Source organism: Gouania willdenowi, chromosome 4 (assembly GCF_900634775.1).
Source record: "Gouania willdenowi chromosome 4, fGouWil2.1, whole genome shotgun sequence".
NCBI classification, from domain to species: Eukaryota; Metazoa; Chordata; class Actinopteri; order Blenniiformes; family Gobiesocidae; genus Gouania; species Gouania willdenowi.
The window spans coordinates 37,854,250-37,868,536 of NC_041047.1; the positions used below are offsets into that span (position 1 = coordinate 37,854,250).

General features: G+C 40.7%; 1 protein-coding gene across 2 annotated transcripts in view; it reads left to right on the forward strand.

Moving 5' to 3' along the window:
• The first annotated feature begins 3,023 nt into the window (after window positions 1-3,023).
• rab6ba (RAB6B, member RAS oncogene family a) overlaps window positions 3,024-14,287 on the forward strand; it is a 68,004-nt gene continuing 56,740 nt past the window's right edge. The window contains exon 1 of one of the 2 annotated variants that reach the window (XM_028444790.1): window positions 3,024-4,012. In XM_028444790.1, coding sequence (XP_028300591.1) covers window positions 3,766-4,012 — 247 coding nt within the window. In that variant the 5' untranslated portion in view covers window positions 3,024-3,765. The remainder of the gene's footprint in view (window positions 4,013-14,287) is intronic. The other variant, XM_028444791.1, reaches the window with a different exon arrangement.

Sequence of the window (14,287 nt, forward strand, 5' to 3'; positions counted from 1 at the left end):
AAATTCAGATGTTTAAATCTGTGCGTAGGACTGGATCCATACACTTATCCTTTCAACATCTTAATCAACATGGATGTGATGCAATTCATGTTGAAATGAGATTGCCTCTGGGATTCCCTTCAGCTGATCAGAAAAAGCTGCGATCTTACCACTAGTAACAGGAAAGAAGAGATTTTTAAACATTTTAGACCGACAGCAACATATAAGACGAAGATGATTCAACAGTGAAGATACTTGAATTAATATAAAAATTTATATAGACACAGTTCGCTAAATGGTTGACTGTGTTATGAAGTGAAAATTATATACTACTACTACTGCTAATAATAATAATAATAATAATAATAATAATAATAATAATCACAAAATATGACGATCTGATTTGCCAACATCAGGCTTAATGTTTGCCTCCATCTGATCATCAAACACTCTGTGAATGTGTAACAGATAAATGGGACGCTTTGGTACTAAAGCGATTTATCAAAGTGAAGTCAGTTTACCGGTACGTCAATCGCCAACTCCACCGCCTCCGCCCGATACGACCGCCCCACCCGCGACACAAATACACGCGCATGCGCACACCCCGTGGCCTAGACACCCTAGTGCACATTTGGCTGCGCTTGCTGCTTTACGCATTTCTCCCGCTGACCCTGCTGCCCCCACTCTGTTCAGGGTAAGGGATATGACCTGATGGCTCCTCATTGGCCTGTGATGCACTGGCTGGCGGAGATTTATCAGGTGCTGCATGCCCCCCACGTGGGTTTGGCCCGGGGGCTCGCCCTTGGGGGTCCCCTGTCCTGCGATGGTGCCCTTGGATTCCGGCGGGCCTGGCCGGGGGTCTTCCAGGGCGGGTGGTGCAGGCCGCGCCCTATCATGCCTGCAGGTGTGGCACCGGGTGGCCCCGGCTTGGGCGGCGCCCTAAGAGCTGGACTTTGCGGTGTGGCTGGGCCCTTTGGTGGGGGGGGGGCTGTCAAGGGCTCATCGCGCCGGCGGCATCAAGGAAAGGAGATCTGGCACGCTCTGGGGTGCTCGGTCGGTGCGCCTGGGGGCCGGCGGGGCAACTTGCAGCATCCCCTTGGTGTCCTCGGCAACTATGGGCGTGGTCATCGTCCCTGGGGGCACTGCTCTTGGTGCTGCTTCCATTCCCTGCTGGCTCTGGCCCCACCAGCAGGCCACTGTTTGGCACGGCTCTGGCCGTCTGCTGGGCGTGGGCCTTGGCTCCTCTGCTGGGGTCTCGGGCGGGGGGCTCTCTAGGCCCTCCCTTCCTGGGGTTGGGTGCTTGGATGTGGGGGGGGGGGTGGGGGGCGGGATGCTGGCGGGGGGCCTTGGGGATGGGGATTGGGGTCGGTGGCGGGATGGGCTGGGTGCTCGGCTGCTTGGGGCTTCCTCAGATGTGTGTGTGGGGGGCGGTGGCTGCCTCTCAGCCTGGGATCTTTGGGGCGTCTGGGAGGCTGCTCAGCTGGGGGGTGGGGCTCCCCTCCCTGGCCCCCACTCTTTCTGCTGGCATGGCTGCATCCGGGGGCCCGGGGCAGTTCCTGGGTTTGCGGTAGCGGTTTTTGCACATACTGTATACTGGTATAAGATGCACTGGCACGCCTCGGGATGTGGGATAAAACTCATACTGGGCTTAATTTTAGACACGTTAATCCCAAATACCTGCTTTAGGTACTACCACTCACTCATTCCCCCTGTCCACAGCCACCACCATTATAGCTAAGCTTCACACTTGTCACTATACTGGCTTGATTACACAACATAATAAGCACAATATGTTCTACAACTTCACATCTCACCCTCACTGTAAAATAATCTATTCCCCCCCACCCACCCACCCACCCCTCCACTTAGGTGTAACACTGCTCTCCCTTTTTATATCCTCCCTATAATTATTATTATTATTTATTTTTTTTTTTTTCTCACCTTGTCTGCACATGCTGTTGAAGGTTAACACTACAAGAAGTGCAATCTTTTAACAGCAATGCATATTTTATTATTGCAATTAAATAAATGAATTTATTTCATTGCATAATTGTGACCATCACCAGCCCTCCCTAATTGTGGTTGTGTATATTGTGCTTATTGTTGTGTTATCAAGCCAGTCTGGTGACCAGTGTGCGGCTTAGGAATAATGGTGGTGGCTGTGAGCAGAGGAGGAAGTGAGTGGAAGTTACATAAAACAGGTATTTGGGAACAACGTGTCTATGGTTGAGCCCAGTATGAGTGTTATCCCACAGCCCGAGGCCAGTGCGTCCATGACAAATGTGATTCCAAGAGCCGCTACTGCAAAACCCATGAGCCGCCCCCGGGCCCGAAGAAGCAGTCGGGCCAGCAGAAAGAGCGAGAGATCTAGGGGCCCCCGGCGACCACCCCACGGCCAAGCAGCCCCCCGAACGCCCCCAAGGTCCCAAGCCGAGAGGCTGCCATTGCCCCCCCCATACACACCCGAAAAGCCCCCAAGGAGCCAAGGACCCAGCGCACCACGCCACCGACTCCAACCCCCAACCCCCAGGACCCCCAGCCCCCCCCCCCCCCACCACCCACACCCCCGCGCCCAGCCCCCCGAGGGGAGGGCCCAGAGAGCCCCCCGCCCGAGACCCCAGCGGAGGAGCCAAAGCCCACGCCCAGCAGACGACCAGAGCCACGCCGAACGGGCAGCCGGCGGGCACCCGCCGGTGAGCCCAGAGCCAGCAGGGACCCGACCCCAGGCCAGGAGGACCCGGAATGGATGCAGCACCAGGAGCAGCCCGCCCAGGGCGAACGACCACACCCCAAGCCGCATAAGGCACCAGGGGGCCGCTGGGGGTCCCCCCGCCGGTCCCCAGGCACCCCAACCTAGCCCCCCCGGGCGCCCCAGATGCTGATGCCGCCCGCGCCACGAGCTTCAGTTCTTTAAAGCCAGGGCCCCCTCCAGAGGCCAAGCCAGACCTCCCTATAATTAAAGATTTCTTACCCTTCCTTAGGGAGGGCTGGTGATGGTCACAATAAAGCAATAAAATAAATCAATTCATTTTATTGCAATAACAAAACATGCATTGCTGTCTCATAATGATTGCACTTCTTGTAGTGTTGACCTTTGACAGCATGTGCAGACAAGTAAAAAAAAAAAAAATAAAAGAAAACTTTAGGTTATTCATATGCTGTGTCTGGTTCGTGCGGTACATACTTACATAGACATGACAGGTTCGATGTTTCACCAGACAACTCTTCTGGCTTGGGAGAGTGAGAAGAGGTGCTTATTTTGAATGATGTAGTGCAGTCCGCCTCCACTATTTATAGTAGGTGGGATTACCTGTCGCGGACGAATACGTTTCACCAGCCAATCAGGATTGGCGTAATGAGATAGTTGTTTCTGAGGGCTGCAGTGGAGCGTGCATCCCTAGTGAGACGTCTCACTCATATTACTCAGAGAACCGTGGTTATGTAAATAACTTAAAGGTATTGATTTATTTTTTGTTAATGAAGATAAAAATAACATCTTGTCATGTCTTTAACCACATTCCATAATAAAAACATAAATTGGCAGTGGTAAAATAAATGTAAAAGCGTTTCAGGTTCATTTAAAAAAAATGTGCATTTATTGCTCTTATTGGTATATTTGGAAATTAACATGTTAAAGGAATAAATGTTATGTAAAAATTTTAAATACTTCTTTGATTATTATTATATATACAGAATTATTATTGTTGAGTTGGGAACCTTTCCACTTCATGACGTCATTTTATAATATTTTATTTTTTGCTGCCAGTGAGACGAGTATATTGGCGCATGCGCACAGAGCTTATGAAGTGTCACAGCCACAGAGAGAGAGAGAGAAGAGCAGCTTCTCCTCCTCTTTCCTTCCTCCAACATGTCGTGCTGCTCCAACCGGGTCTAGCCAGTCCTCCTCCTCCTCCTCCTCCTCCTCCTCTTCCTCCCTCCATCCTTCTCTCCTTCCCTCTAAACATGTCTGTGAGCAGTGACTTCGGGAACCCTTTAAGGAAATTTAAACTGGTTTTCCTGGGCGAGCAGAGCGGTGAGTTATGTGTTCAAGTTTATTATCTATGCTTGCCCGCGCGTCCCTTGTTGTCTCATTGGACTTTTTAAACCTGTCCATTAACGGACTGTGTGGAGGTCTGTAAAGTTTGATTTATGATAGCTACAGTAAATGTATTAGTTTATTATAATTTATTTCATTAGTTACAATGTAAATAGTTGATTTTTTTTTATAGTTAAACCATCACCTATTTTTATCAATGGTTCCCAACCAAGGGTATGTGTACCCTGAGGAAACACAAAAATAGAAGCATTTGTCCAATAATTCCCAACATCCATCAACCTTATCCATCTGTAGTTGGGAGATACAGTAACTCTTTAAAATACATTCAAATGTAAAGTATCAGATCTGGTGATGGTGAGTTTTTGACAAACAGAGTGTGTGTGTGTGTGTGTGTGTGTGTGTGTGTGTGTGTGTGTGTGTGTGTTGTGTAGACACACCCAGGTTGTCAGCAGTGATGCGATCTAAAGTGAGTGCTGCAGTCTCTGTCCTGGCTTTGTTCCTTTGATGTTGCTCTGCTAATAATCCTTTGATACATAGATAATTGATAATAGATCCCAGTGTAAGATCCAGTAAAACCTGGAGTAGATGATGATCTTCTGTCCTCAAGCCCACACCCTCATTTTCTTTCTTTCTTTTTTTTAAACTGTGAAGCAACAGCTTTGTTTACAGTGATTATGTAGATCTATGTGAAGTGATCTAGATGTGTTTAGATCAGGGCAGCTCTGTTTAATGATGATCTCATTAGTCATTGTTCAGACACTGTCTTGGTCAAAGGAAACCTCTGAGAATGTCACTCAGCTCATTGCTCTGATTGTTCCAACTCCATTAACACAAACCTGATTTTCATATTTCAGTTTGTTAAAAGTGTTTCAATAGTTTTATACTTTAGCACCAGAAGCAACTTAATCATGTTAAGAACCCAAACATAGGAAAGGAAGGAACCATGAGGGGAAAACCTCATGTAGTATCAGACTGAGAGTAAAAAGTGAACATGTGATGTGATGGACATGGACTCTCAGCAAGAGAGACTTTCACTAAGATACGATAAAATCAAACATCTCTTTTCAAAACAAAAGCGTCCTTTCTTGTCTTCTATACGTTTTTAAATCCTTTTGTAAATAGGGCTCTTGTTTTGAAGTAAACCGGAAGTTCCATCAGTAGTATGATTGCAAAAAATATCAGAATCTCCAAAATGTGTGAATGAAATGTGTCTACGTGAGTTTTATGGATCAAATGAGCACATGATATTCTACTTGGTCACTTTCTCACTTCAAATGTTTTCAGAACTTTCAAAGTAAAGGTGGAAAATAGAACAGAGATATTTAGCCTCAGTGGGATTCAGTGTTTTAATGCTGTAGGTTCCAAATGCATCTTGGGAAACTTAAGTGGGAACACTTATTATCCTACTCATACTTATAGTATATACTCATTGAGGTTGTAGTGTATATCATCACAGTGATAAGTAAGTAAATAAGAACCCCTGAAAAACTCTGGCACTTGTTTTCTGTATTAAATCCATTCCCCTGTATAAGGACCAGATACTGAAGAAAAGCCATATGTGTGTGTGTGTGTGTATTGTTTTATTAATTTATTAATACTGATTGATTCGTGGCTCTCATCCTCCTGTTTGTTTGGTGGGAGGGGCTTGATTGACTCTTATGATGTCTATTTACTGCTAATCAAAAACTTAAAATAGCAAAACCTACCAAGTACAAATCAAAGGTGAACAATAATCAAAACAAGACAAACAGAAGAAACAGTTGCACTGCAGACAGGAACAGGTGGAGTGTGTTCAAACACTCCTGAAGTGGAGAGTGAAGGTAATCAGGACATGAGGCACACCTGCGAGGAGACAAGAGGGAGAAGGGAATCCTACTCGTTCTTTCTGCTCTTACACACTGATTAGACAGGACGTGTTGAAACCCACAATACTAAGTGGGGCTACGATATATAGTGCGACAAGATATCGCGATTTAAAAATGTCACAGTATAATTTGTCAATGGTTGAGGGTGGGTGGGTGGAGTCTGTTTTGCATTTGATTTACAAAGTGGCACTGTTTGCACTTAAAATAGGAAAATGTGGTCTTATTTACAGTATGTCATTATTTATTTGTTCTGTCCTTTGAGGTAAAAATGTCACACCCAGAGTTAATATGTAAGTACGTCTTAAAGTTAAATAAAAACTGCATTTTTTTGGTCTTTTTCCTTTTTTTTTTAAAAAAAAACACATCACATTGTATTGTTTTCATGAGCCCTGTATCTTATCATACGTATCTAAGGCTGCAATGATTAGTCGACATAATCAATAATGTCGACTACAAAAATTCGTCAACGCGGATTTTGCATCATCAGCGCTTCATTTAATATTGTAAATTTATGATAAAATCCAGCCTGTGATACTAGTGTTTATTATGAACAGTAAACCTCTTGAAATATGTGATTTGTATAACATTAATTAGACATGTCTTACCTTGTAAGGACTCTTTCAAACAAGATATTATTTATTATTGATTGAAGTCAAAGAAACTCTGTGATTGGTTTAAACCTCATTACCTCATAACCTGCAGGTTCACTCCAGCTTTTTAAAGTGACTTATTTACATTCTTTGTTTACTATTACTGCTCATTTCAACACAACTTGCACTTTAAGTTTGTGATACTTAATTTATTCATGATTTTATTGTGATTTTAATGATATTTTATGTTTTAAATATAACAACTACATTACAAATAAATGTTTTATGTCATTGTTTAAATCTCTCTCTCTGTAAAACATGCTGACACAGTACAACAGGGACACGTTCACAGATGGAAGCAGGTTCACTAAAAACCCAGTCTAAAATAAAATAAAAAAATAATCGTGACTAGTCGACAAATTGAAAAAATAATTGACAGTTGCATCTCTATATGTATTGTATCGTTACTTATATCGTCCCACTCTAACACAATCCCCATGAACCACAAACAGTAATTTATTTATTTATTTTAAACAAACAAAATAATAAAAGCTCTGAACTAACAGAACACATAGAAAAACTGAATGAGATTAAACCGAATGTACGAGTGAAAACATATTTGAGGAAACTAAACACCTGTGACTGTGGTGTGTGTGTGTGTGTGTGTGTTTATCCTTTGTCTGGGTGGTTTCCCTCCAGCCGTCTCATTCTGACATGTTCCCATTATTTATTAATGTGCACGGCTGGACTTAAGTGTGTCAGATATAAGACTGTGTGAGTGGACAGCTCCTGTATAATGTCTATAACCTGGGTATGTCCCAGGATAATGTCTATAACCTGGGTGTGTCCCAGTATAATGTCTATAACCTGGATGTGTCATGTGTCCCAGTATAATGTCTATAACCTGGATGTGTCATGTGTCATAGTATAATGTATATAACTTGGTGTGTGTCCCAGTATAATGTCTATAACTTGGATGTGTCATGTGTCCCAGTATAATGTCTATAACCTGGATGTGTCATGTGTCCCAGTAAAATGTCTATAACCTGGATGTGTCCCAGTATAATGTCTATAACTTGGATGTGTCCCAGTATAATGTCTATAACCTGGATATGTCCCAGTATAATGTCTATAACTTGGATGTGTCCCAGTATAATGTCTATAACTTGGTGTGTGTCCCAGTATAATGTCTATAACTTGGTTGTGTCCCAGTATAATGTCTATAACCTGGATGTTGGATATGTGTCCCAGTATAATGTCTATAACCTGGATGTTGGATGTGTCCCAGTATGTCTATAACCTGGATGTTGGATGTGTCCCAGTGTAATGTCTATAACCTGGATGTTGGATGTGTCCCAGTATGTCTATAACCTGGGTGTGTCTCAGTATAATGTCTATAACCTGGATGTGTCCCAGTATAATGTCTATAACTTGGATGTGTCCCAGTATAATGTCTATAACTTGGATGTGTCCCAGTATAATGTCTACAACTTGGGTGTGTCCCAGTATAATGTCTATAACCTGGATGTTGGATGTGTCCCAGTATAATGTCTATAACCTGGATGTGTCCCAGTATAATGTCTATAACTTGGGTGTGTCCCAGTATAATGTCTATAACCTGGATGTTGGATGTGTCCCAGTATAATGTCTATAACCTGGATGTTGGATGTGTCCCAGTATGTCTATAACCTGGGTGTGTCCCAGTATAATGTCTATAACCTGGATGTGTCCCAGTATAATGTCTATAACTTGGATGTGTCCCAGTATAATGTCTATAACTTGGATGTGTCCCAGTATAATGTCTACAACTTGGGTGTGTCCCAGTATAATGTCTATAACCTGGATGTTGGATGTGTCCCAGTATGTCTATAACCTGGGTGTGTCCCAGTATAATGTCTATAACTTGGATGTGTCCCAGTATGTCTATAACCTGGGTGTATCCCAGTATAATGTCTATAACCTGGATGTGTCCCAGTATAATGTCTATAACTTGGATGTGTCCCAGTATAATGTCTATAACCTGGATATGTCCCAGTATAATGTCTATAACTTGGATGTGTCCCAGTATAATGTCTATAACTTGGGTGTGTCCCAGTATAATGTCTATAACTTGGATGTGTCCCAGTATAATGTCTATAACCTGGATGTGTCCCAGTATAATGTCTATAACTTGGATGTGTCCCAGAATGTCTATAACCTGGGTGTGTCCCAGTGTAATGTCTATAACCTGGATGTGTCCCAGTATAATGTCTATAACCTGGATGTGTCCCAGTATAATGTCTATAACTTGGATGTGTCCCAGTATAATGTCTATAACCTGGATGTGTCCCAGTATAATGTCTATAACTTGGATGTGTCCCAGTATAATGTCTATAACCTGGATGTTGGATGTGTCCCAGTATAATGTCTATAACCTGGGTGTGTCCCAGTATAATGTCTATAACCTGGGTGTGTCCCAGTATAATGTCTATAACCTGGGTGTGTCCCAGTATAATGTCTATAACCTGGGTGTGTCCCAGTATAATGTCTATAACCTGGATGTGTCCCAGTTTAATGTCTATAACCTGGGTGTGTCCCAGTATAATGTCTATAACCTGGGTGTGTCCCAGTATAATGTCTATAACCTGGATGTGTCCCAGTATAATGTCTATAACCTGGATGTGTCCCAGTATAATGTCTATAACTTGGATGTGTCCCAGTATAATGTCTATAAAGGAAAGTCATCAGTAATGTGTGCTGTTTACTACTTTACCGTATGTTGTATATACTGTTTATTGGATCACATCACATTCCTTATCAGTGGGATTTGACTCATGCATGTTTTTCTACAGGTGAGATTTATTAAAAGTAAATAATTTAAAACATTTCTGCCTCTTTCTATATAAAAAACATTTGATTTTTCTCACAGATTCAAAATGTAATCATCTCTCACTGCTGAGTCATCACAACAGGATCCTCTAAAGTGGGCGGTGGCTTTAGTGGTTTGATGCATCATTACAGAGGAGCTCGAACTGTGAGTGTTTGGCTCCGCCTGCCAGGAAGTAAATACAGACACAGACACAGACACAGACACAGACACAGACAGACTAACTTTCCTCTTGTGTTAGCTTTCTGTTAGCATCTCTTATGCTAACGGGTCTTAAATCAGCTGTAAACAAATATCTATCATCTAATTTATTTCCTATCTCCTGGTTACCTTGTTAGGCTCCTTAATCAATGAAAATATAAGTTTTAATATATTTTCTGTGGACATCTGAGCCTTTTTTTGTGTCCAGTATTCCCCTCAATTTTTCAATTTTTTTAAAATAATGAAAGGTGTGAAAGCTTGATATGAAACATATTTAAATAACTGCATATGTGTAGAACTGTACATTGAACTGTAACATGGTTCCCCAGTTTTGTGTTAAATTATAATTGACAGTTTTATAGAATTTTCAAGGCATTCACAATTACAAAGTCAATGATCTGAACTCAATTACAAATTAATTACAATTACGACAGCAACAGATTTTTTAAAACTACAATTACAATTAAAAGTATACCAAAATTGTAATTATCAATTACGCGATTACAATTATAATTGACCCCAACCCTGCTTTTTGATTGATGACATTATGAACTGAACTCTTCCTACTAACAGATACATATTCTTTAGCTAAAGTGCAAACATTCTAATGGAGTCAGGAACCCTTTTAAAGGCAACACAAGTATAGAAACAGTCCAGGAACAATATATTTAGTAATAATAATAATAATAAAAATAAAAATGTGTTAAATGTGTTTGGATTAATTTTAGGTTTTTCTCGAGAAAGATGAACAAGTCAACCTTTGATGTTGGGAGTAATCTCTGAGCATTTAAAGTATCCACTAACCTTTTCAAACCCACGTTGTCAACAACAGAAAACGAGTGGAACTGAGCGACGCCTCTTGTTATTTCAGCTGTTCTGAGGAGCTTTGGTTGTAAATTCTTCCTTTAGAACGAAACCAAAATGTTTCCATTCCTCTTGTAGCCGCTGCATCGTGCACAGGTTCTTCAAACTCCTCCGTTTCTACCTTTCTCTGCTGGCTGCCACCATCCGCCATGTTTCCTTTAACCTCTGACCTCACACTGTCGCAACTCGCCATTGGCTCAACCGCCTGTAGCCAACCTAAAACATACTTTTTTTGCGCAATTGCTCATTAATTTTCAGCGTGACATAACGACGACGATATCAAGGCACCTGTAATACTGCCGTATCGCGATATCGTCAATACCGTACCATTCCTACTACCAAACCATTTTCCCACACAGACGGCACAATGAGTTGAAGAAGTGGCAACATTTTCAATAAAGAGGAAGTATAAGATGTTTTCTTGTATTTCTTTTGTATTTGTATATTATAACTTTCATTCATTCTGCAGAATGTACGATACATGCAGATTTATGAGGTCATTAATTGAATTGCATGCTAGCAGAGCAAACCCGGGGACTCAGATTGTTTGTCATCATGGAAAACAGACGGAAACATAGAATTCACGTTCTGAAACACAAGAAGCAATCTGAGAAAGGTCATTCTTTCTCTCCTTTTGTTTAAAGACAGGCCCCAATACGACAGAAGTGGATTAGAGACAATTTTGATGGAGAAAATTATTTTGGTCAAATCAAGAATAAAGTTGAAATGTCGAGAATAATTGGGAATATATTGGGAATTTTTGTCATTTTTTATATCGTGTAGTGAGCCCTATATCATATTCCATATCGTATCGTGAGTTTACTATTTTGTTACACATTATTTATATTCTCTATTGTACTACATTTATTGTGTTTTTTATCACTGAAGTGATTTACTTACTAAGAGATCTCTTAAAGGCATGGTAGGTGATTTTCAAAAACTAGCATGATTTTGAATGTAGCGTCCCTGACAGCTTCGCCTTTACCCCCCTCTCCTCTGTGCTCCGTCTCACTCACATGCATGCTCACAGCTGCTGCAGAAGAGGAGCTCAGATCATCACTTGTATTGTGTAGAAACTTCATTGTTTCATGTCTCATTCAGCAGTAAGTAAACACTAAACCTTATCAAAAATTTTACCAAAAACTCATGTGAGGGGTTGAGAACGAGCAGGTAGACAGGGAGACGTGATTGGTTAAAAAAAAAAACGATTTCTTTTTTTCCATTGGTGGAAGTTATTACAGGTTTACAGCTGCTACAGATGATGGATTTTCTGCGTTCCTTTTTCAGAGCACATAAGATCTTAGTTTCTGTCAGGACATAAAGAGAATTTCAACCAAAAACTTAAAAAGTGTATCTGGAGGAAATCGTCTATACCTAGCTTTAAACTGGACATTTAGCTGCTTTGCATTGAAAGAATCCAGAGTCCAGTGACTGTATGTATACAGTATGTTTATATCTGCTACACAGCTGAGTAGGCGTGTTTCTGAAGGCTCTGAGGAAAGCACAGCCTCAGTCATACATTCTGCTGCCCAAGCAGAGAAATGGAGAACATAATCCGCTCCGTGTCCCTTTGTGCACAAAAAAAGATCTAGGATGAAGTATCTGACAACTGAAGTGATGAAACAAGTGCAGCTTTTACACTCCTGTTTTACAGATTCACTTTTACAAAAACTGTATAAAGTTTCAACCAATTAAGTCCAAGAGAAGAACACAGTGAGATAAGCCTACGCTGTATCTCTAACCCAGCAGGGGATGGGACACTCCACTGGTTTCAGCAGGTCTCGCCCTGTGCAGAGATGGATTATCTGCAACCTTTGATTGGGTCTGCACCAAAAAGTGGGCAATTTTATATTTACAGTCCATGTCACACACACACGCACGCACACACACACACACACATACACACGCACGCACACACACGCATGCACGCACGCACACAGTAACAAAATATGTGCACTTTTTTATATATATCAAAAAAAACACAAATTAAAAGAACTTTTTAGAACAGAAGCAATATGATGAAAATTGTATGATTAAGAAATGGGGGTGGGATTAAATAAGTCTTTCTACTTCCCACTCTGTTTTGAGCAGACATATTATTACAATTATAAGTGTTCATGGATCTTATCTATTATTTTGAACAGCTCTAATTGTTTTTCTCTGTTAGAGTTTCCTTTTACACGGTTTTTTTTTTGTTTTCTTGTCCCTGCTCGAAAAAAACAAATAAAATGAAATGAAATGAATGATTTTACACATTGGGGCATAAACTGGTCAGGATATGACACACGGATTCTGTTTATAACTTTTCACAGGTGCAATCAGGGCGTTGAGGGGGTCTGGTTTGGGTCTCTGCTTTTTGCAGGTGATGAGGTCCTATTGGCTCCGTCGGGCCGTGACCTTCAGTTGAGATCTCGTTTTTTCTGATGAAATTAGAGACTTTAATCTTTCAGAATCTGGTGTCAGATTTTAGATATTATTAAAATATTCTGTGGGTCTTTAAAAATCAGTCAAAATGCTCTAAAATGGGCTGGCAGTGAATGAGTTAAACAGAGTCTGAGATCTCCAATAAAATGATTCTAAATTCCCGTCACTCAGGGTGATTTCATTAAATATATTTCAGGATTGAAACTTTTTCCTTGATGTGGGTGATGCGGGAAAAAAAAATTTAAAAAGGTTAATTATTTAATGTTTGCATTTATTCACCAGTTTCTGATATTGATACACAAATAGAAACACCAACATCCTGGAGCCTTCTGTTTACTTTTTGCTTTTTCTCAGAATTACTCAACTCTTAATATGTAATCATCCTATAGCATCACATAACCTTTCTTTTCTTTTGAAAGTCAATCCTATGCTGCATTTATGTGTTTTTCTTTTACAGTTTTTATGCCTGAAGCATCGCACAGAAGCTCTCGGTGAGAATTTTAGAGAAGAGCGAGGCTGAACATTTATCAAATCTGTTGAACTCGGTACAAGTGTTAAAGCTGAAATGAATCATCAGCAGACGTCTTGTAGGAGAACAGGTGGCACAATTTGTTGGGTTATTATAGCAATGGTCGGCATCTTGACTGCCACTTAAGCTTGTTTACAATATCTGCATTTAGGTAGAAAGGAGCTCTCCAAAAATAGCTTAGTTCATCTTAAACAAGATGGTTAGATAACGTATAACAGTAGGGATGTCCCAATACAACCTTTTCACTTCCAGACCAATTTTACTGCCTTATTGGCCGATTCAATATCAGCTTGAATCAAACACCCTTTTATTATTTATTACATATAATTTAATCTCAAACATAAGAATATTTTATACGTAACTGAAGAGAATAAATAAAAAATAACCTTAATAACTCTAATAAAAACAGATCAGGACATCCTTACTTACGTATAAGATGTGTACACAGTGTACGGTTACAATATTCTTATATGCACACAGTGGTCTTTAAAATCAAAGTATTACATCTTCATTCAGTGCTGTAATAAATCATAAATGCCGATAGTCCGATATTAACATTTTTTTTTTTTTAAATTTAGACTGACTGGACAATTTGGACCAAATACTTGATTAAACAAAAATACGCTCTCAGCTAATGATACAAAGCTGAAGCTAACCTCTGTAAACAACACCTGATGTTTGTTGTTGTCCAGAATCTCATATGCAGTGTTGGGAACGTTACTTTCAAAAAGTAATTAGTTATAGTTACTCACTACTTGTTCCAAAAAGTTACTGAGTTAGTAACTGAATTACTCTATAATAAAAGTAACTCATTACCAAGGAAAGTAACTATTTGCGTTACTGTTAAAAAAAAAAGTTTTTATATGTCAAATAATTCAGAGTTTTTAGACGCGTGTCGTGAAGTGCTTCATT